This window comes from Engystomops pustulosus, chromosome 1, assembly GCF_040894005.1.
Source record: "Engystomops pustulosus chromosome 1, aEngPut4.maternal, whole genome shotgun sequence".
Classification (NCBI taxonomy): domain Eukaryota; kingdom Metazoa; phylum Chordata; class Amphibia; order Anura; family Leptodactylidae; genus Engystomops; species Engystomops pustulosus.
Window position 1 is genome coordinate 222,221,815 of NC_092411.1, and position 23,048 is coordinate 222,244,862.

The following is a 23,048-nucleotide window of genomic DNA, read 5'->3' on the forward strand; positions in this document are numbered from 1 at the left end:
TCCCTGCACCACACTGCAGCTTCTACTCTTCTCCATGCGGTGCTGCGTCCAGTGATGCTTTTATGCAGTGGGAGAGAAAAGGACCTGGGAGCAGTACAGTGCAGCTGACAAGTACTTGCCACTCTCCATAACACATACAACCAGTGTCAGGACACAAAACCAACAAAGTGCCAGGTGAGAACTTTTCAGCTGCACTCATCCGCCCTGCACTAATGAACACTTCCATCAGTTATGTTACATTAGTAATGCAAGTTCTCATGTTACTGTGTCAGCAGGGTGTGGACTACAACTCATGCATGTGACCTTTCAGTGAGAGCTGTGCATCCTCTTCTAATTTTTCAGATGAGATGGCTGTGGCTGCACTTTATGTACATGCTCAGGGGTGAAGCTGCTATAGTTAAGAGGAATAAGGCACTGGGAAGAAATGCCGGCATTTGTCTCAAGCACTACTAGAGGGACCAGGAAAACAGTCTTGGAGTCGGTAACCATTTTGGTGGAGATGGAGTCAGAGTAATTGATGCTTAGCGAGTCCACAGCGATGTTTTGCTTAGTTGGCAGGTGAAATGCTACCGTTTGGTAATATTCATTAATAAAGGCTTTGCAGCAGTCCAGTATGGGTAGCATGGCAATACATAGTCACCTGCATGACCCAGGTAAAGAAGTTCTCTATCTGTAACATTCTTACTCGAGTATAAGCAAAGACCCCTAATTAACACAAAACGGGTAAATCCTATTGACCTATATCACAGCCCCCCAGTAAATAGCCTGCCAACTCCCCCTCTCTCCCCCAAGTATATAGCCTGCAGCTCCTGCCCCCCAATCTAATGCCTGTAAAAAAAAACAAACAAAATGTACTCCCCTTCCGACGTCCACTCGGCAGGTCCTTCTATCCATCGCCTTCGGCTCGGTGTCCCTGTGCGGTCAGTTGCAGGCACCATGACGTTGCACGCTGGCATTCTGTGTGCGCCAGCATTGTCACACACTATGTCAGCGAGAGGCTATACTCATGGTGCCTGCGACAGACCGCGCAGGGCCACCTAGCCGATGCCGGAACATCAGTGGATAGAAGAGGACCTGCCGAGGGGGCGTCTGAAGGGGAGTACGATTGGGTTTTTTTCTTAACTCGAGTAAAAGCCGAATTTGGGTTTTCAGCACATTTTTTGTGCTGAAACAATCGGCTTATACTCGAGTATCTACGGTAATTACTATGTTTGCAGTTGTGCTCTGGCCACACGTTTAGACATAACTGGACAAAAATATTTTAAGAAATGATCAAGTATTTTATACTGTTTTTTTTTTTTTTAAATGAATTTTAATAATTTTGGAGCTTTCAGTGTGCCTTTAAAGTAGGATTACTGGAATATCACTGTACAAATCTCCCAAAGGTTGTGGAAAATAAAGACCAGACACACGGCATGAAATTCATTTTCTATATTGCAGTAAAATCTACTTGAATACACTTTGAAACAAGAGTACAACAAAATAGAATATACTTCAAATGTTGAATATACAAACTATTGTAGTCCATTCTGAACACTGGTACTTTATCCCTTGACCCCCCCCCGCCCCTCATAACTTCAACTAAAAAAATAGCAGGCTTCAAAATGCTTGCACTCCAAAAAAAAAAAAAAAGGGCTCATGCGTGCGGTGACCTTTCCAATGGATAGATACTGAACTGAAATGTATGTATGGATTGCGGGTGACAGAAGCAACTTGCTGTAGTCGGCCTATTTGCCAGTCGTGCCCACAGTTTAACCCTTTGATGAATAGGTCGGCTGCTCCGTATGCTTTTCAGACATTTCCAGCAATTTAAAGGTATTAGAAAAAAAAAAAAGTCAGACTTATCTACCATATAAAATATGTTACAAGTAACTCTATGCCAATACTGTGCTAGGTACAAGGTTTCTTTTCTCTCCATATTTTCTATAATATATTTATATATAAAAGATTGCTTTACACAAAAACAAGCCAGTAGCTTATTCCAAGGAAAAATAAAATCCGTCTAAGGCTTCCGTATGAAATCCGATTCCCCCCCAGCGATGTCCTCTGCACGTCGTACTTCCGAAGAAAGAAACTCCCAAGGGGATGAGCGTCACGTGATAGCACCGGTTACATGAGGGCTATTTGTACACAGTGGTAATAAATTGCTGGTATTAAAAAATAATAATAAAGAACTCATATATACGGTATATATAAAGAAATAAAAAAACATGATCATTTACAATTCCACTTTGACCTAATCTTTGATTTGGGGAGAACAAACAGCCACTCGGAAAAGTAATTTTAGTGTCGCACCTCATTTAGTGTAACCTAAAAAATAGATGTGTATGTATGAATGAACACGTTGGTCCCTTTCTTTGCGGTCACGTTCATTAGTGATCTTCGAGGCAATATTCCCCTTTCCAGTAAAATGTCCATCCACACATCGTCACTTGCTTTATAGTCTCGTAGGACTGGAACCTCCTCCCTTTCTTCCACAGAAATTGTTTATTGTCTGGATTTCATTTATTGTCAGTTTGACCTCACGAGACAGTGGTGCACGGCTCCTCACTTGTCACAGACCACCGTCCCTTCCTGTTTGACAGTCACTGGCAGGGTAATACCTGCGGGGGCGCTAACAACCACAACATGAGTTACTGTTTTGCCCCCGTCTGCCGGTTTCTCCTCTTTCACCAGCTGAAATGTTTTCATTTCCCCGTCCTGCCTGCTCACCACTATGTCCGATTTCATGTCAGGTCCTTTAATGAGGGTGCTAATGACCCGTGGTGGCGTCTGGCACCGGGCCTGTTGTGCAGGCATGGCTAGTCTCATAACTGGGGTCCCATGGGCGATGGATACAGGAGTAAGTGCTCTCACAGTCAGTGGTGTGCCCACAAGATTCAAGCCCCCAGCACCACTTAGGTTGTGTTTTGTCTGCAGCTGACACTGGGTGAGCTGAGAGGTTGGGATGGTTATTATTTTGGCAGGTTGCACTGTGAATTTGTCACTTTCTGAAGAAGCTGGCATCATAGTGGGTATTGTTTGGATTAAAACCTTTGGAGCTGATGCAGTTGTAGGGCTGGTATTGGCCAACAATGGGGACCCTGGGTTCACAGACTGGACGGCCAAAGTGGAAATTTTTTGGCCCAGGGAAGTCATCACAACAGGCACTTGCATTGCAACACGAACAGTCCTGCAGGGAGAGGTTAAAATGTCAAGTTAGGATTATCGGCTAAACACAAGAACCACATACCATCAAGTGCTATAAATCATACGCCAATATTGAATTATTTCCAGAACGTTTCAAAACAATGTTGGGCTCCAGTTGCTCCAAATACAGAAGTGAATGTTGTGTGGAGTGACAAAGTGCATGTAAAGCCACATGACGTGGGATCCAAGCATTGGGTTACTATGCAACTGCATTACATCACAGCCTTTAAATAACTGAAGGAGACGTCCAGCAGGGGGAGCTCTATGTAAATTACTGCAAGGCCTTATACACATTACGTGAGGACACGGGATGTGGGAAGGTAAATTTTTTCCTGTAGGTCCTAAAGTACGTCAGACTGCTCAATTAGACACGAGTTACACATCGATTATTATTTTTAAGGGGATGAAAATACACAAAAAAACATTTTGCTGTTCTGCACCCCTATACATCACAGGCCACCAGACAAAAAAAACTAGAATTGATTTGCCATTCTCTGATGCGATGTACCAAATTTCTTGATAGACATGCCTCTTAATAAATGAACAACATTTCACTCCAGCATTTTTGTTATTAAAGTGAACCTGTCACCAGGAATGTCATTTTTAGCTGGTGACAGGCTCCAATAGCCTATGCTATGCTGATTTCATGCAGTGCCCTTCCCCTTCCCCACTACCTGTCATGTGCATTGAGCAGGAAGGGGAGGGAGGGGGATGGTGTGGAGAAGGAGAAGAGTGAATGAGGAGATTCAGGCACACACAGGCTAAAGCTACCTCCCCCTGGACTCACCACACGGTGCTGACAGGGAGCCAGGTAATGACAATCAAACTATAAAGTACTGAAATGATTCAGAATGTGGACAAAGGCCTTTTTTTAATCAGCATAGCAAGCGCTATTGGAAGCAGTCACCAGCTAAAAATGACATTCCTGGTGACAGTTCTGTATACAAGGCTAAATGCAAACCTGTCTGGTTTTAGTACATACTTAGAATCTTTTATGAAAGTGATATTATGTTTTATAACACTGATATAAAGTAGATCCATAACCAGGTGCTTACCTCTGTGCAGGGTTTGGTGTGGTGGGCGAGAGAGGAGGCGCCTCACTGATAGGAGAAGCCAAGCTTACTAGTCTGGGCTTTCTGGGAGAGGTTTGCTGCGTAGGGCTTTTCTCTATTCGAGCTGGCATGGACATTTTCAGTATTCCCTCTGCAGGGATTGAGACACGTTCCAAAGACTTGTCATCAATTGGGGAACCGATCTCTTCTGTGCAGGGTTCTGATTTGTCATCTTCTATGACCACAATGTTCTTGGGCATCTCTTTGAACTGATAAACAAGCCTTTGACCCTCCACTTTTGCTAGAATTCCTCTTTGATAGTAGTATCTGAAGTAAAAAAAAAAAATAGGAAAATAACATGGCTCTACAAGAATAAATGTAAAACGTGCTGCAGTACACAGAAGGGGATCTGTTAGCTGTTTTATCTGTTGGGAAGAAGCCCTGGAGATCTGTGTTATCATACTTTTATATATGTACTTAGCAGGACTAAATGTATGTAGATAGTTGCTGCACCAAATAACCTGTAATTATCCATAATACAACTTACTACCAAACATGGAGTGATAGATAACAAAAGACTAAAAGATACTACAAGAGTAATCAGAGTTATGTACTGGTCTGTAGGGCTGCTTCCTGGTTACCTTAAAGCTCTTCCCATAGTCTCATAGTTCATGTCTGGCTTGTTCTTGTGTTTGCCCCAGAGTTTAGAAACGGCTTTAGAATCCACCAGCTTGAAGATGCCTTGCTCCCTTTGCGTCCACTTGATGTATCTGGGGCAAGTGTTCTTGTCCTGAAGCAAGTCTAAGAGGAACTCCCATAGGTAAGTCGTATTTCCTAGAGACAAGAAAACCGAGGACTTGTGAATCAGACTTTTCCATATGCATATTTCTTAAAATAAGTGTTAAGTGTTTTGATAGGGAATATATGGGAAGCACCATAACTGGACACGATTGTAACTCCTGTGTTTGTGAGGATGATCCTAAAAAGGCCTTGATTCTGCCTTCTATTGTCGTCAGTAGTAATCAGTGTTACAGTTCACATGGCACAGATTCTATTTTTCAATGGAGGGATTCTAAGCTGGTGCCCAATAAAGAGACCTGCTTTATTGTTCAGCCATTAGGCATATGCAAGCACAATCTAACGTAATCTGCGATACTGACAAGATCCCTTTAATTATCTCAAGCATATCCATACTGATCATCGCTCTGCTAAGAGGTATTAAGACAAAATACTGTAGCAACAAAATGTATTACCTTTTCCTTCCCGGGGTTTCTTCTTTATGCCCAAATCTGGAGAACCATTGGGAAACGTAGGCTGCTGCATCTTTGGTTTACGGCCAGCTGCTTATAAAGATATAGATAGAAGAGCGTTATCACTCCATCTTCCAGACCGGATTGTATAGGTCACAGCAGTGGTGTATACATTTACCTTTTTTCTTTTTCATGGGCTCTCCCAGCTCTAGAGATATTGGGATAGGGGAGGAATCCATCGGCTCAGAGTCCTCCGTGGACACTTCCACTACCGTCTCCGTGATGACGTCTGGCCTCATGGCAGCATGGATAAACTCTGGTGTGGACACACATGGTGGTATGTACACCTCTACTGTAATACAAGGCACAAATATGATATTCATATACAATTTATGTCACCACAGCTACTGAAATCTACAAAGGGCTCTAGGCTGCTGAATACTGCTATTCATGTAAAACCAATAAGTGGAGCTAAGACTTTAGCACTTTTCTATAGATAATGCGAGAGAGGCTGCTGCTGCCACACTGTAGAGTTTTCCTTGAATCAGATAGTAGAAAAAAAACACCTCTCTCTGTAAGAAGTTGGAGGCACTTTGGAATCTATGCAACTTATCCGGTACTTTTTTTTTACCTTAAAACTTTAAAAAACAGTATGAAACTATGAAAAGCTAAGACTGCAGGTCATCCTTTGGAGACACCCAGCCATATGGAAATGAGCAAACTCCATGTATTCTCATTGCCATCCTAGCTGATGCCCATTCATTGAAGAAATGAATCTTTACGTATTTACCTGGACTCCTGGAATCTCGCAGGATGGTGGGAGACTCCATATGTAGAAGAGCCTCCGCTGCCTCAATGGTCTTGTCTGTGCAGTGAACATTGCTGCTGTGTACAGACGCTTCAACTGGGAATACAAGAAATACTCTCATTACAGACGGCATCTACATATACAGCAGGTGCATTAAAAGATATCATCTTTACAGCCAGAAACATGTTCATCTTCTGAAATACAACATCCAACATGAATTCAGCCTTCACTATGGAGGACCTCGGCCTGCAGCCCTGTAAAGCTACTTTCAGAACATCCATAAACTATAAACCACAGGCAGTGTCATTGTATAAGTGGTGACCCACAACGCCCAATCCCAACACCCACAATGAGGGTAATGAGATGTATTAATCACAGAGGAATCTTTCACTTGTGCTGATGAATAATGCACTTCACTTCTACATCAGCCTTCAGGACTGCAGTATGGAGTGATGAAATAGCCCCAGGCTACAAAGTTTTTGGCAATCCAGAGCATCTTGTGCATGTGGAAGTTTAAAGGGAACCTGTCACCAAGGACCTCTTTTTCACTAATGACAGGTGACAGAAGCCCATTACTTCTGTATTACAAAGATACCTTTCTACTTTCTCCCAGCATTTGCATAACAATATAATTTTGTGTTATAACTTACCTTGCACCCTGACATAAACCTCTGTTGTCCCAGGGGTTGGGCTTTGGTTTGAATGCATTTCAAAAAACAACATGTAACTTGTCTATGCTCAGCTCTTGTCCCCCACCTTTGTGCTCCTGTACAGCAGACTGACATAAGTAGTGGAGGGAGGAGCTATACAGGAGCACAAAAGTGGGGGCCAAGAGCTGAGCAGTCTGCAGCACAGACAAGTCACATAACTGGCTGTTAAAAACTAAGCGGACACTAGATCTTTATTTGCATCTCGCATTTCAAACTATGTCTTTAGCTACTTACATCTCTGGTTCTGTAGCTCACAAAGACAAACCTGATGTATCTGAAAGATGAGGTTCTTTAACATGAGCCCCAAAGCTTTGTTTCTAGGTACTACATACCCCAAGATAGAAACACTCCCAATGTGTTCTCTAAACTTGACTATTCTCAGGCAAATATGACTCAACTCTGCTCATTTTCACATGACTTCAGATTATTTTTAAAATCGGTAAAGTTGTATAGTATCATATAAAATAGGGAATTCTACAAAGGACATTGCATACCCTAAATAAGGGGGCTGATAATTAAATGGGATAAAATCTGATAACCATCTTAAAATCTTATCCAGATTCAGAACTGGAAATGTCACTGATAACCTATGTACTATGTACTGATAACCTATCCATAGGAAGTCCAGCTCCGTTCCCTGTATAGTGGGCAGCGCTGGGAACTGCAAATGAGCTTCTAGTGAAGTCAAAGGGAGTTGAGGCTGCAATTACTTCTGACCACAAACAACAACTGCTTCCAGTTCTTTAGAAGTTAAGACACTGGGGTGAGAATGTATCATTGCAGTTACATCAATTTTGTGTCATCAAGATAGATTTTATGTGAATCCAGATATGCAGCAAACAGATTGATGAAGTACAACTTTTCAGGAACAACACAGGAACTGGTTTCACCACATTGTGACTTTTTTATTAGTTAAAAAAGTCAAAATTCACTAAAGCCCTACTCATTTCATGCATCACACTCATCAAGCGGTCTTAGACACTATAATAAAGCATCACAAGAGCTCCCGCTGAACGAGAAATCTGTATTTGTCATCTGAAGCCTTTAGCGGTTTGTGTAACATATATTGCATGTACACACGTCACGAGCAGAACACCACTTCTAGTTGTGCTTCATTGTTTATTGACCTGTAACCCGAGCTGAGTGTAAGAGGTTAAACCTCCTACACTGCATACTATGGGAGCAGCTGAGGACAAGAAAGAAACCGGAAATGATACAACAAATCTACCCCATTCACAGGTAACCGATAAGCAATCAACATTCCTGTCAGAGAGAGAAATACATCAGCATTGGGAGCAGGCTGAATACTGTGTAATTGGCTGTACAGAGGCAGGAAATATGTGTATTTTGTGACAAAGTCTCTAAAATGTGTATAAAAGTAATGCCGCCGGCCCAGCACCTGCTACCCCCCATCCACTCACTATACAAGGTGCCATCTCCAATTCCTCTGGCCATGTATGGCTATGTGCTCACAGCTGATCCCTTCCAAGTCTGCAGTGAGCGCTGCCTGAGCCTATCTTTAGGTGACCCTTTCATATGCCTCCTGCACAACTATCTAAAAGCAGACCAGACCCAATGACTAGGGGCTGAGGGAACTCTCCTCTCTATGGCTGGATCCCATCTGATTTACAGTCTGACCAGAGAAGAACATTTGCATGTCACCAAACACCAAAAGATAAGAAGTTGTGCCTCTAAGACATCAAACAATGAAAAAAATTCCTTTATTAGTGTTTACAAATTATATAAACAAGGGTGTGTCCACGCGTTCAGTTTTTTTGATGCAGTTTTTGAAGCCAAAAGCAGATGTGGATCATAATGGGTTGAGACAAATAATTGACAGGTGCTGCTCCTCCTCTTCCTATTTTTGGTCCATTGCTGGTTTGGGCATTAAAAACTGCATCTGAAAAACTGAACGTGTGGAGGCACCCCAAATGTTAGGCTGTGCTCTGCTCCGTGTTCGTACATTAATTTATAAAGTCACACAATACATGGGGTCTACTGAGGGAAAAAATAAAATAAATAATGCTGCAAGCAAAACCTACAACAAAATGTAATGTCCCAATCTGAGCAGCAAAAGCTGTGAAAACGGCTGAATTCTGCCCGGAGAAGATCTCACACCACCAACACGATAACAAAGAGTTAAAAAGAAAAAGCGGTCACATTTGGCAGGCGGCCAAGAATAGTCAAGCCTGCTGCGGGTAATCAGTCACTAGTGGGTGTTTCTATGGATATGACAATGCCAGGCGAGAGGGAGGAGGAGCCAGGAATGTGCCAATCCAGACACTCACACTGCGCTCATTTATGGAGTAAACGTGACCCGTATGTCTAAGCTGCAGCTTTACACAGAAGGGAAACAATACTGAACTACCTGCACTGCACTAATGCAAGAGAACCACAAGCCGAAATGTTACTTTGTGCCACATACACTGCCACATATATCAATAACAACCTGCATCTATCAACAAGTGAGAAAAGTTACAGCACTGATGCACCGATCAGGTTAGAGGTATCCACTCTCTATGTAACAATCTGAACTGCCAGAAAGGACAAATGTCACTGTGCCCAGGTCTATAGGAAGCGACAGGACGAGCTTCATTGAGTAAAAACTTCACACACGGCTGGGGAATGGGGCCCTGACATGGCACTTGTGCCTACTGTAAGCCTTTAGGACAACCACAAGTCTAGAGCTAGAGGGAGATGCAGGAACTGTGGGTTTATTTCTGGAAACAGGCAATGTGAGGTGATAATCCCCCAACACGATTAGTGACAGCGCTAGTGTAGTGCCACTAGATCCGCCGCACTTAGTAAGACCCTAGAGGAAAAGCCATTGTGTCAAAACCTTGTTCTGGGTGCAATCCAGATCTTCGTTTATAGGGATTCCATAAGCAGACAGTGTGTGCCAGTGGCCTATAGACTGTCCTTAAGCTAGTAAATAGCTGTTCTTAGGGTATATACCAAGTTAGGAACAGATCATAGACATACTTAATACAGGGATTTCCTAATAGACATTGCTCATATTAATTGACACCAACATCACTGAACCTCATACATATAGAATTTGTAGCTATGTATGTACAACTTTTACATGGCAAAGAAACATCTGTGTGGAAGATCCACATAAAGAATCTGCATGCATCAGACTTACAGCGGTCCAGCGTATTAATAAGGGGGCGAGGAGACGATGACGGCCACTTGAAGCCCAGCAGTCACCGCCGGCCTATGATGTGGGGAAGAAGCAGAGGAGAGGGGTGCGCCCCGAACTGCCCCCTCATGAATACGTCAGACCGCTGTAAGCTTGGTGCAGTGTTCACAGCGCTATGTACTGCAGTGTTTGCTAATTTTACCGGAAGGTTCCCATAAAACTACCAGTTTATCACTGCTACATCTTAGGTAGCACTAGGAGTCGCTTACTTTAGTAAGCAGGTCCTAGCGGGCTTATACAGGGTGACACGTCCTCTACAAAATCCAAACCACCACCCAACTTCCTCAAGTATTCCTTATCCACAGAGTTTTAGGCCATAGAGAAGTGCGTTATTAAACATTACTTCCAACCTTCATATAGGAAATCCTATAGTTACTGTAAAGCCAATACAATTCCCACAAGTGAATTTATGGATTACAGTACACAAGACTAACTACACTCTAATATCAATCACATCTCCTAGATGTAAAAAGGAAACAATTTAACAGTATAACCCGGGGCTATGGAAGACAACCTGATCTACTACAGCGATTCCTAATAGCCTTAGGCTACAACTAGGTTACAACACTGAAAGGACTCTTTAAACTGACACTTATCTTGATGGCTGTGTCATGATAAAAGCTGGAAAGAACTGGGAAAAGTTGAAAAAAACAGGAGACCACAAGTTATAACTCTTAGAACAACTAATGTGCTGTAGGAAATATTAACTGTTTGCACCAAATATTAGAGAGATCAGTCCATAAAGATGTAGTCAGAACTTGAACAGAACTGTAGCTTCTTGAGGATTTACAGGATTTCAGTGGTGTTCAAAAACACACAGAACTGTTTTTGCACCCTCTCAAAAATGAAACACTGTATTAAAGCAGCACCTTTTACTCAAACTATGTACCTATTAAGAATGCTTGAACAGTCCAAATCTGCTAAGGGGGCATCAACTTATGCAAATTCCCATTCTTCTTCCGCTGATGTTGTATTATCCCAAAAATAATTGTCATGTACACATTTAAATAAGCTTTTATTTATGAAGTGTATGTATTTTGTGGTTCGAGCGACTAAACAAATATCTGTCCAAAACTGCAAAGCGAGTACCGGTTATTAGCTAGTATGTCATCTCACATTCCAGACCTTCGTTTTAGCCTGAACAAGCCTCAATTTTAATGATTCCGTTTCTATCTTGCCACACATCACATTTAGGAACTGTTCACAAGCCGTGATTGGCGAGAGAAATTCAGTCCATGTATCCGCTGTCTTTTACGACCAGAACTCAAGATGTACTAGTGTCAGTATACTGTACAGTATCAACACGATGCTCTCATAAGAACATGGCCAACACATGGACTCTATTTCTTCATACAGCACACACCTGTGTCAGGCTTGATGATGACCAGTCCATGCACAAAGTGATGTGAGCTACAAGGGTTAAAGCCTCTGCATATCAGGGCTGCTATGGGTAGAGAAAGCAGCAGTCATTCTCCATACAGACATAGGAGGAGATCAGAATGATCAGAGCAGAACTGCTCTAGTTGCTCAAGACAATCAGAGCTCAGCTTTCATTCTCCCGCAGCTGTTATTAAAATAAAAGCTGAGATCTGATTGATTTCGCTGGGCAATGAGTCCAGTTTTATTTCAGAATCCCCAAATTATTGTGTATCCCATGGCTGTACCCGGAGGAATAAGCAGCCATCCACCAACACATGACTGCCGGGCTCCTGTGCTCCTCACGTGTGCACAGGGCTGAAGTGTCCCAGGTGCTGAGCGGCCGCCCATTACTTCCGTGTTTACATCTCTTCTCTTCCCTCCAATTCCATCCGCATTGTGAGCTCACACTCCGCTGCCAATCAAAGCCATCCTGTGCTCCCATTGGCCCGCGGCCCGTCCGCTATAACGCATTTCTATTGGTTAGCGCTCACATTTCGAACCATCCCCGGGAGCGGATTGGCTGCACGCAGCTGTCTATCATGAGTCCCTCCTGCCCGTTTGATCTCTGCGCTTCCGCTATGAACGGGTTTTTTTTAAGGTTACATAAAAAAAAATGTTAAAATAATATATAAAAAATAAAAAGATTGCAATTTTTTTTTTAAACCAATCACTCCTGAAATGAGCATTAAAATCCGCGCACCTGTGCCGCACGGATCTACGTCCTACACGCAGGGCCCATGTGTGACTTTGTATATAAGCTGTGTGTATGCGCGGTGCCCATCACCTGGCAGGCAGCAGTGTACATGACAAGCGCACGCCGGCGGCTCGTGTGCACAGTGACAAGCAGGCAGCGCTAGCGGAGACAGCGTGGCAGCACACAACAAGCGCACACTTCCTGGTTGGCGGCTGCCAGCGCTCAGCACAACACCCCGGCCTCCGCCGTGCACAGCCAAGGTGATCACTTCCTACCGCGTCCTCCATCACCGCCTGCAACGTGCGCAGCTGCAGCCCACCCCCCCGGCCTGGCGGTGCATGCTCCCAGCACTGGCCTTACCGGCTCTGATCAGCAGATCCAGCTGGTTGGTCGGTCCTTCATGCAGCGACGTCGCCATGTTTATCCCGGAGCTTGTGCTTCACATTGAGTCACAGCAGCAGCGGCAGCACAGAGGAGGAAGCGGGGATACAGACACACAGTGCGTGTGTACGGGGGGAGGAGACACGCCAGATCCTTCCGCAGCAGCCTACAGGAAGACTTCAGCGCTCACTACACTACAGTGCACGATCCTTCCGCCTCTCCGCACACAGGAAGTGCTGCCCGCGCTCTCACGTCTCCTCCTCCTCCCCCTGCGATTACATGCGTCTCTCACACACGAGACACAACGTCCTACACGGCACATGCACAGCTAGGCGTCACCATGGTTACAGACTACAAACAGACCATGTCAGAAGTCTGCTCCTCCAGTTATTCCCCGACTCAATCATATCTGTCTGCTTTCTTACAGGGAGAGATATATAAAGGAATGACAGTTATTATTCACCTGATTTTCAGTGTCTAATGCTACACAGAAAATTTGGTCTCCTTTGCAGCTCTCTATGGGCTTATTCAGACAGGCGTTTTAGAGGTGCATATACTGGCCCATTCATTACAATGGTCTGTTCACACATCCGTATTTTTAAACAGATGTGCAGACAGTGAGAAAAGAATTGCAGCATGCACTATTTTTTTATTACATGCGCATCATGGACCTCTAAAGAAGTCAATGGATCTGCAAAAAAAAAAATCGGAGGGAATACAGATGACATCTGTATGTGATCTGTTTTTTTCTCAAATGTTGCAGCCAACAGGGAAGAAAATAGATTAGAAACCTATCTTAACGTACTCAGATACAATATGGACTGAACACAGACGTCACACATCTTCATTTTTTGGGGACATGTCTGTGTGAATCAGACTTTCACACTTGCATTTTCATGTGCGTGTTCTGCGCGTGCTTATGATGTGCAGAACCTGCATTTCACTCTGACCCACTAATCAGGGTTTTTTCAGACTTACAAAAAACGCACCATACAAGTCTATGGAGATGCATCAAAAACGCATTGGACTTGCATGTGTCTCAGAGTGCAGTGCGTTTTTCATGCATCAATTGCCATAGAAAAGATAGTTCACTCCTGAGTCCTTTTCACACGTGTGAAAAACGCATTGAAATTGCTTTGAAAACGTGCGTGAAAAACTGAGACACTGAACAAACTCTGAAAACTGATTGAACTCTGATGAAAAATGTGCAACGCAAGTGTGAAAGAGGCCTAGGAGTATCTGCGCCTATTACAGAGCAGACGCACAATTTCCCCCCTCACTAATTTCTCCATTATCAGAATGTGCTGCATTGCTAAGTTTCCTTTCTGCACCATGATGCGCAGCAATGACATGTCACTTATTTGCTGTGGATCAGAAATCTGAAGCGCAAAAGTGTTTCTGCGCTGTGTGTACCATACACTACTATGCTACTTTATTACACTGTGTATTGCCACACATCAAATCCACATGTTATATGTGCCGATACCCTTAGCTCAGTTTTATGCCCTGAAAAGGCCACTCCCCTTTTCTGGTCAGCCACTCCCCTTTCAGCATATATATCTACTGAAGAACACAAAAAGAGGCTAAACATGTAGCACATGCAGGCCATACCTACTGCTTTAATTTTTCCACAGCTCTCCACTCCTCCTACAGCCCAGGATTTGTCACTCTAACCTCTTGCCACCAAAGCCACTTTTCACCTTTCTGACATGCCCCATTTTTTCAAATATGTCCTGTGTCGCAGTATTTTTGGCAAGAGGCCACACCTCTTTTGTCGAGCTAGATGTAGGAGAGCCAGAAAACTGTCTAGAACCCTCTTTAACACTTTTATCCAAGAGATTTTGAAACTGTTTTCTCGTGACATTTTGTGCATCATGTTAGTTAGAAAAATTTTTATGAAAAAAACCCCCCAGATATTTGCAGAAAATTTGGAAAATTCTCAATTTTCTCAATTCAAAATGTTCTACTTTTTCGACAGACATAACAGTAAAAAAAAAAAAAACATTTACCAAATGTCTGCTTTATGCATACTGACATTTTTGTAGGAGGTTATGAGGCTTTGAACTTTAGGTGCGATTTTTCACATTTTCATAAATACCATATATTCCGGCATATAAAACGACTTTTGAAGACAGAAAAATCTTCTGTCTGGTCTGGGGTCGTCTTATACGCTCACACGCTGAGCCCTCTCCATAGCCGGTAAGTCTTTGCTGCATATTGCAGCAAAGGCTTACCGGTAACACCCGCGATCGGTGCTAGCGGTGTTTTCACAGCGTGGCCTGGCGGCAAAGCTGCCGGCTACCTCAAAAAGATAGCGGCGCATGGGCGCCGCCATCTTACCTGGGATCGCCGCTCGCCGTGACGTCATCAGGGGCGGCGATCCATCTCCATGGTAGCCTTGGGTCTTCCGAAGACCCGATGCTATTTCGTTTTAACCCCTTCATTACAATGTGCTGATAGCACATTGTAATGAATGAGGAGGAAAATCCCCATATACTGCCATACTGTAGTATGGCAGTATATGATAGGATCGCTCAGACAACCTAGGGTTAAAGTACCCTAGGGAGTCTGAAAAATAGTATAAATAAAAAAAAGTTTAAAAAAAAATTATAACAAAAAAAACTAAAATTTCAAATCACCCCCCTTTCCCTAGAACTATAAATATAAATAAACAGTAAAAATCATAAACACATCAGGTATCGCCGCGTCTGAAAATGCCCGATCTATCAAAATATGATAACGGTTTTTCAATGCGTTTAACCCCGTAACGGAAAATAGCACCCAAAGTCGAAAATGGCACTTTTTTGCCATTTTGAAAAATATAAAAAAATCTATAAAAAGTGATCAAAAGGTCGTACAGTCCTAAAAATGAGATCATTGAAAATAATATCAAATTTCGCCAAAAATGACACCACCCACAGCTCCGTACACCAAAGTATAAAAAAGTTATTAGCACCAGAAGTTGGCAAAATCAAAAAAATAATTTTTGTACAGGAGGTTTTCATTTTTGTAAATGTATGAAAACATTATAAAACCTATACAAATTTGGTATCCCCTTAATCGTACCAACCCAAAGAATAAAGTAGACACGTCATTTGGGGCGCTCAGTGAAAGACGTAATATCCAAACCCACAAGAAAATGGCGCAAATGCTTTTTTTCACTATTTTCATTGCATTTGGAATTTTTTTCCCGCTTCTGAGTACATGGCATGGAATATTTAATAAAATAAAAATTTAAGGTACAGTATGGTAACATTTACAGTAAAATGGACGATGGTAATGTTGTTGTTGTATGCCTTATGTTTATGAGCGACAGTTTTCCTGCTATATACCTGCATGTCATAAGAATTTAAATTAAAAAAATTTTTTACCTGTGTTTTGTATGCGTTGGAAAAGGGGTAGTCTTATACGGCGAATATATCTTATATATAACAGGAAAGTAGGGGGGTCGTCTTATACACCAGGTGAATAAGAGATCTTAGTAACTCTTGAATCTATGGAGGAAAATAAAATAGTGAACTCTGGTTTCCTTACTTTTTGTATTCTTTGGGGGCCATACACCGTACTGTAAATATATTATCTTCTAGCACTAGGACTATGGTGATACCTTAAATATATATTTTTTTACATTTTTACAGAAAGAAAGTGACGGAACATTAATATTTTTGGTTGACAGAGCTGGTTTAGGGGTTATTTTTTACGTGTTGAATTGTCTCTAACCGTGGTATCATTTTGGCGCAAACTTTTCCCGATCACTTTTTTGGAACATTTTGTATAGGGTTTTTATTAAAAAAAATTACGTTTTTCGGTTTTTGTTTTCACAATGTTCACCATGCGGGTCCAATAATGTTTGTGATTTATTGTACAGATTTTTTGGGGATTTGGTTGTTTTTTTTGTACTTTACTTGATGTGTATAGGGAATGTTGGCTTTTAGGAGACTTTTACTTTATTTAATTAATTATTAACACGGTGTTTTGCATTTATTTAACGCAAAACACCGGCGGCTCGTTCCCGGTGGGCGCGACTTTGTTTGCGTTTGCAAGCACAGACAAAGCGCTACGTGTGGCACCAGCCTTAGGGTGAAGACGCACGTGGCGTTTTTAGGCCGTTTTTAGTTTGCGCATGCGTTTTTCAAAAATGCATGCGTTTTTTTAAATCTGAAAGCGCACTAACCAAAAACGTCTAAAAACGGCATATGTGTCACCACCCTAAGTGCCACAGTTTCCCCACCAATGGTACAGCCAGGAACCACTTTATATATCAAACTAGTATTGCAGCATTTTGCATGAGCGATCAGACCCTTGAGGGCACGTTCACACGCGTTTTCATTGCGTTTTAAAACGCATAGCAACAGCTGAGATGAGGCGATTTGCCTAATTACATTATTGTTAACATTTTCGTTTACAAAACGCCCATTGCCGTCTATGGGAGGAGTTTATACGTATATACGTCCCCCATGCAGCAGTGTGAATGTAGCCTAAGACAGTGCAGTTCTCAAGGAAGTATGAAATTGCCGTAGCAGGAAAAACAAATGTCAGAATGTTGTGTTATAACAAACGGTCATAGCAAAAATATTAATGGTGCTTAGAACTCAACAAAACCAATTTAAAAAAAGCTTAAAGAAAACCCTGTGTCCCGAGGGCCAAAACTATCTGCCTCCTGTGAGGATTTATAGAGTGATTGTTTCTTTTGGCATGTGCCGTATGATTTGCCGATATAGGATTAGGAAAACTGGGCAATGATAGTCTATGAATAGGCAGGTTTTTCTATTCAGACAGTCAATAAAACTTTTTTGGCAACAGGTTTCATTTTCTATTTTTGGACAAAAGCATTGCAGTCGTAGAGCATGTTAAAAGAAGCCAACAAAAATGCGGAATGAGAATCTGCTGTTTAAATTGTGATATTTTTTTTTTTTTTTAGAAACTTTCAAAGTAAGTCTTGCTTCACACTTTGATTGTGAAATCCATTGCCAGCAGTGGACTAAACCCATCAGTGGACTACAGTCCACAGTCATGTTATTTTAGTCTAACATTTTTTATATGACCGTGCCTAATACAACAATAATCATGAATGTGTCTACAACTGTACACTGCCAGGGATAAGGATCGTCCCTCGCCCGTCCCCCTCTCTGTTTCTGCAGCCCCTGTGTTCCTAACTGTGACCAAAGGGGCGCGGTGCAACCTGGAAGAGGCAAGCCGCCATTTTGGTCGCACCTGGAGTAAAGCTACAGGAAAGAAAACATCACTGGGTAAGTATATAAGTTTATTATTTGTAAAGGGAGGCTGCTGCTGGACATGTTATTAGTGAGGGGAGGCCCCTGCTGAGACACGTTATTAGTGAGGGGAGGCCCCTGCTGGGACACGTTATTAGTGAGGGGAGGCCCCTGCTGGGACACGTTATTAGTGAGGGGAGGCCCCTGCTGGGACACGTTATTAGTGAGGGGAGGCCCCTGCTGGGACACGTTATTAGTGAGGGGAGGCCCCTGCTGGGACACGTTACTAGTGAGGGGAGGCCCCTGCTGGGACACGTTACTAGTGAGGGGAGGCCCCTGCTGGGACACGTTATTAGTGAGGGGAGGCCCCTGCTGGGACATGTTATTAGCGAGGGGAGGTCCCTGCTGGGACATGTTATTAGTGAGGGGAGGCCACTGCTGGGGCCCACTCATTCCAAATTACGCCACTAGATAAGGAAATGGGTGCAGGGCAACCATTACATTTAACAAACACAGCAATAGTTACTATCACCTATACCTATTTTGCATGTTAATGCCCATGCTATTTTTCGGATTTTTAATTACCTTCTACAAGTTTAATAACTTTTTCATTTCCTGGTCACCTTAGCTGTAGGGGGATCTCGGGAAGAAATGTAGTCTATAATAGAACAATTTTGGGTTTCATATGTCATACTGTTGAACTTCTATCATCTCTTTGTGCAGTATATTTAAAACTGCTAATTTGACATTGTTTCTCTGGGTCAATATGCATACAGCAATAACAAATTTAAAGGGGTTTTCATTTTAAAATGACCTTAATTTGCATAACGAGATCCTTTTGGGGGAAGGCTCTCCCCTCTGGGAGATCGGATGAAGCGCCATGTCAGGGAATCATCCAATCTCCATTTCAGCAGTCAGGAGGGTCTGTCAGACGCAGGCACTTTTTAGCAAGATTCTTTCTTGCTAAAAAGTGCGTCTTATAGTACAAAAAATACGGTACTATCATAGTTTTAATGATGATGATGCTGATGATGATGATGATGGGTTTCTGTGGTACAACAATTGTGTCCATCTCACTATGCAGCCGGGTTGGTATATTTAAACACTTTCTGATATGCACTAAGCACTTTTATTGTGTTTGTATACATGTACTTGATATATAGCAGTGATGGCGAACCTTTTAGACACGGAGTGCCCAGACTACAACCAAAACCCACTTATTTATCCCAAAGTGACAACATTTAAGTACAATTTAAGCAGTAACTTCTTGCTGTTATGGCTTTCAATCGTATCAGTATCCTAAGAACAGCAACACAGTAGAAAGAAAGGGTGATAAATTCAGGTTCCCCTGAATAGGAAGAATTTTCGGGCCTGGAGCTGAAGCTACAATAATATTCCAGATCTATTCACCCCTTCCCATTCCTCCTGTAGTGTCAGGCACCGCTGTCGCTTCAAGATAGCACTGAGCGCACTGGGCCTTCTGGGAATCCATGAAGATCCCTTGTGTTCTCTTTGGTGATGGCCTGGGTGCCCACAGACAGGGCTCCGAGTGCCACCTCCGGCACCCGTGCCATAGGTTCGCCAACACTGAAATATAGTCTGATCCGGTATTGTATTGATATTGCCACAGACTAAAAACTGTGTCATTTTCATTTTGCTATTTATTTTCAGAGTTTCATTGCACTTAGCACTTTGCTCAAATACTTGATCAATATGCACTAGCTCTTTACAGGCAGTCCCCGGGTTACATACAAGATAGGGTCTGTAGGTTTGTTCTTAAGTTGAATTTGTATGTAAGTCGGAGCTGTATATTTTATCATTGTAATCCCAGCCAGAACTTTTTTTGGTCTCTGTGACAATTGGATTTTAAAAATGTTGGGTTGTCATAAGAATCAGGATTAACAATAAAGCTTAGTTACAAACACCTGTGATAACTGTTATAGCTGTATATTGTAGCCTAGGGCTAAAGTACAACAAATTACCAATATCTAGTGGTCCGTTTGTAACTAGGGGTCGAGTGTTCTTAAGTAGGGGACCACCTGTATTCATATGTAAAGATGTTTTTTTTTTTTTTCGTAAGTTAACAGTTTGAGTGGCCCATATACAATTTTGATTAGTATCTACTTCTGTTTTTTATGGGTTTATTTTACACATTATTTTTGTGTAAAATTGTAATGAATGAGTTAAAATCAGACAGCCTCAGGTCTTTGTATGACAGAGGCTTTCATGGTAACCAATCGCCGCCCCCAATGCCTTCACAGGGGGAATCAATCAAATCCAAAATGGCCACGCCCAGCTTTGCCAGAGGCATTTACAGGGTGAAATGCCGCCGCCGATTGTGGGTGCTACTGGTGTTACTTACCGTGCTACTACTAAGCTATGCAGCAAACGCCCACCTTGTGTGTAGAGCCCTCTTCATACACCCGCAGCCGTCGGTAAGGCTGGCTGCACACGTGGCGTTTTTAACCTGTTTTTGGGCCATTTTTAAGCAGTCCGTTAAAAACTGCATGCATTTTTTGAAAGCGCATCTGTTTGTGACTCGTTTTAATAAAGATAATTGGTAAAACAGGTCAAAAAACGGATGCCTTTCAAAAAATGCATGCGTTTATTAACGAACTGCTTAAAACCGGCCCAAAAACAGGATCAAAAAAGCCACGTATGCCGCCGGCCTTTGGGGGTTCAACTTTTTTCTTTTTTTTTTATGTACTACCTATGTTTCTGACAGGCTTTTATTATTGAACTTCTGATAGTATGGGGCCCTAACTGTCAGAACTCCTGACCCCTGTCAAAAGTTTTTACCCCATGCTGTAAATAGGGTATAATATATTCTAATAATATATTAAAATAAAACTCCCTATATTTCCAGCATATGGTTCTCTTTTACAGAAAGAAAAGGGGAAGATTGGCCATGGAATCCCAGTTGGCCAGTTAATCACAAAGCCAAGACGACCAGTGCCCCAATGTATCGATTCGGATGTTCCCAAGGGTCTAAAAAAAGCACTAGGCCATTCCAGAGTAAATTGCAGTTGGTATGAAAAGTATTCAGACCCCTTTAAATTTTTCACTCTTCGTTTTATTGCATAGAAATGCTCCAACTGTGGTGAATGATCAAGTATTATATGGTCTTACACATTTCTCCCCAAGTCCAGCATTTATAGGAATATACAGAAGGTACGGATAGTATTCAGACCCTTTTTAAATTTTTCAATCTTTGTTTCATTGCAGCCAATTGGCAAGATCAAAAAGCAGTTTTTCTGCTCATTATTGTACACTCTGCACCCCATCTTGACAGAAAAAAAAAGAGATGTAGATAGTTTTGCCAATTTATTAAACAAGAAGAACTGAAAGATCACATGCACCTTTTGACCTAGTACAGCCACAAGTTTTCTTTGGAAGGATGCAACAAATTTTTCACACCTGGAATGGAGACGGGGTTGCACGATGCAGCAAAATGTTAGTACCTTTTCGGTTTTAAAAGAGGCAAAACGGTTCAATACCAGGATTTCTTGTGGTGCGATGCTGAACACGTGACCACTGCTCCACCAATCAGAGAGAAGGCAGCACATGCCATGTGTGGCCGGTCTCCCAAGTGCCGTTTTGTTGCGTTTTTAAATGCATCAAAAGCGCAAGAGGGAAGGGGTTTAGCCAAAACGCATGCGGCCTGTGAGCGTGGGCAAGGAGACAGAAGCAGGGAGATACTTTGCTGTGCTTGAGGTAACTGCCTCCAGTTCTCTTGACTTCGCTGACCCTTATCAGTGCAATCTCTTTAACCCCAGTCCTGGACCTCTGAAGAAACATGACCCGCTCGCTTTGGCCATGTGTCCATCAGTGCTAATTTGTAGTCTGCCGATGCCACGATCACTTCCCGAGAAGATTGAGCCGCTCAGTGCTGGTCCAGGACCTGTAGGGCACTTGGCTTCTGTATTGCTTGTGCCAGAAAGGTCTGTGACCGGAGCTAAAAAGGTTAAACTTCTCCCTCAGTGAAGACTCTGCAGCCATGTGTCCAGTCATATCAGTAGTACTTAGCATTCCTTAGGCCCCTTCTCCACTGGCGTTTTTCACGCGCGAGTTCTGCGCGTGCATTTGACGCTCAGAACTCGCATTGCACTCTGTCCCATTGTATTCAATGGGTCTTTCTCCATTTGCGTGGTTTTCAACGCGCGTGCTTGCGTTCGTTTGCACGCGCGTCAAAATCGCAGCATGCTCTATTTTTGCGAGTCACGCGCAATTTTCACGCCCCATTCAAGTCTATGGAGATGCATCAAGAACGCATTGCACTCGCAATCATTGCAAGTGCAATGCGAGTGCAATGCGTTTTGTACGTAAGGGTTGCTAGGTGACCAGAATAACATTATTTCCCCTGCTCGCGAACGATCATTTAATTAAAAAAACACAATGAAGAACAGTGAAGAATAGAATAAAACCAGTGAACACAGTGAAAACAGTGACCACAGGATCATTTAAGATAAAAACACAGTGCAGAACACAGTGCAGAATAGATTACAGATGTTCGGCACATCTGCTTACTTGTCGGGAGATACGCGCGGAACGGTGCGAACAAAATAGCATGTGAAGAACAATATATATGTGTGTGAAGAACAAATTGCAGATGTTTAAATACATCTGCAATGTGTTCTACACACATATATATTGTTCTTCACATGCTATTTTGTTCGCGCCGTTCCGCGCGTATCTCCCGACAAGTAAGCAGATGTGCCGAACATCTGTAATCTATTCTGCACTGTGTTCTGCACTGTGTTTTTATCTTAAATGATCCTGTGGTCACTGTTTTCACTGTGTTCACTGGTTTTATTCTATTCTTCACTGTTCTTCACATCTGCTAACTTGTCGGGAGATAATATACGCGCGGAACAGTGAAGAATAGATCGCAGATGTTTGCAACTTATCAGAAGACATTATTTTTTAATTAAATAACCCATTTTAATCCCAATCCATGGTCCCTTTGAAAAATGCTCGATTCTCCCATTGACTCGCGCGTGAAAAATGCGACGAAAACGCAAAAAAAACGCTAACAACACGCGCGTGAAAAACGCAAAAACGCTAATTACTCCAAGGAAAAATGGAACAAAAACGCAGCCAAAAACGTCAGTTTTTCACGCATTGCACCCT

The 23,048-nt window shown here is 42.6% G+C and overlaps 1 protein-coding gene across 9 annotated transcripts in view; it reads right to left on the minus strand.

The window, feature by feature from the left end:
• Window positions 1-1,416: 1,416 nt before the first annotated feature.
• The window catches only part of ELF2 (E74 like ETS transcription factor 2), a 59,601-nt gene continuing 37,969 nt past the window's right edge, over window positions 1,417-23,048 (minus strand). For 2 of the 9 annotated variants that reach the window (XM_072119416.1, XM_072119415.1), the window contains exons 4-9: window positions 6,282-6,395; window positions 5,670-5,843; window positions 5,495-5,584; window positions 4,883-5,075; window positions 4,245-4,568; window positions 1,417-3,172 (exon numbers count right to left, since the gene is read on the minus strand). In XM_072119416.1, the coding sequence (XP_071975517.1) occupies window positions 2,548-3,172; window positions 4,245-4,568; window positions 4,883-5,075; window positions 5,495-5,584; window positions 5,670-5,843; window positions 6,282-6,395 (1,520 nt within the window). In that variant the 3' untranslated portion in view covers window positions 1,417-2,547. Of the gene's footprint in view, window positions 3,173-4,244; window positions 4,569-4,882; window positions 5,076-5,494; window positions 5,585-5,669; window positions 5,844-6,281; window positions 6,396-11,574; window positions 11,598-12,684; window positions 12,952-23,048 lie in introns of those variants that run through there. The other 7 variants (XM_072119421.1, XM_072119422.1, XM_072119420.1 and 4 more) reach the window with 7 other exon arrangements.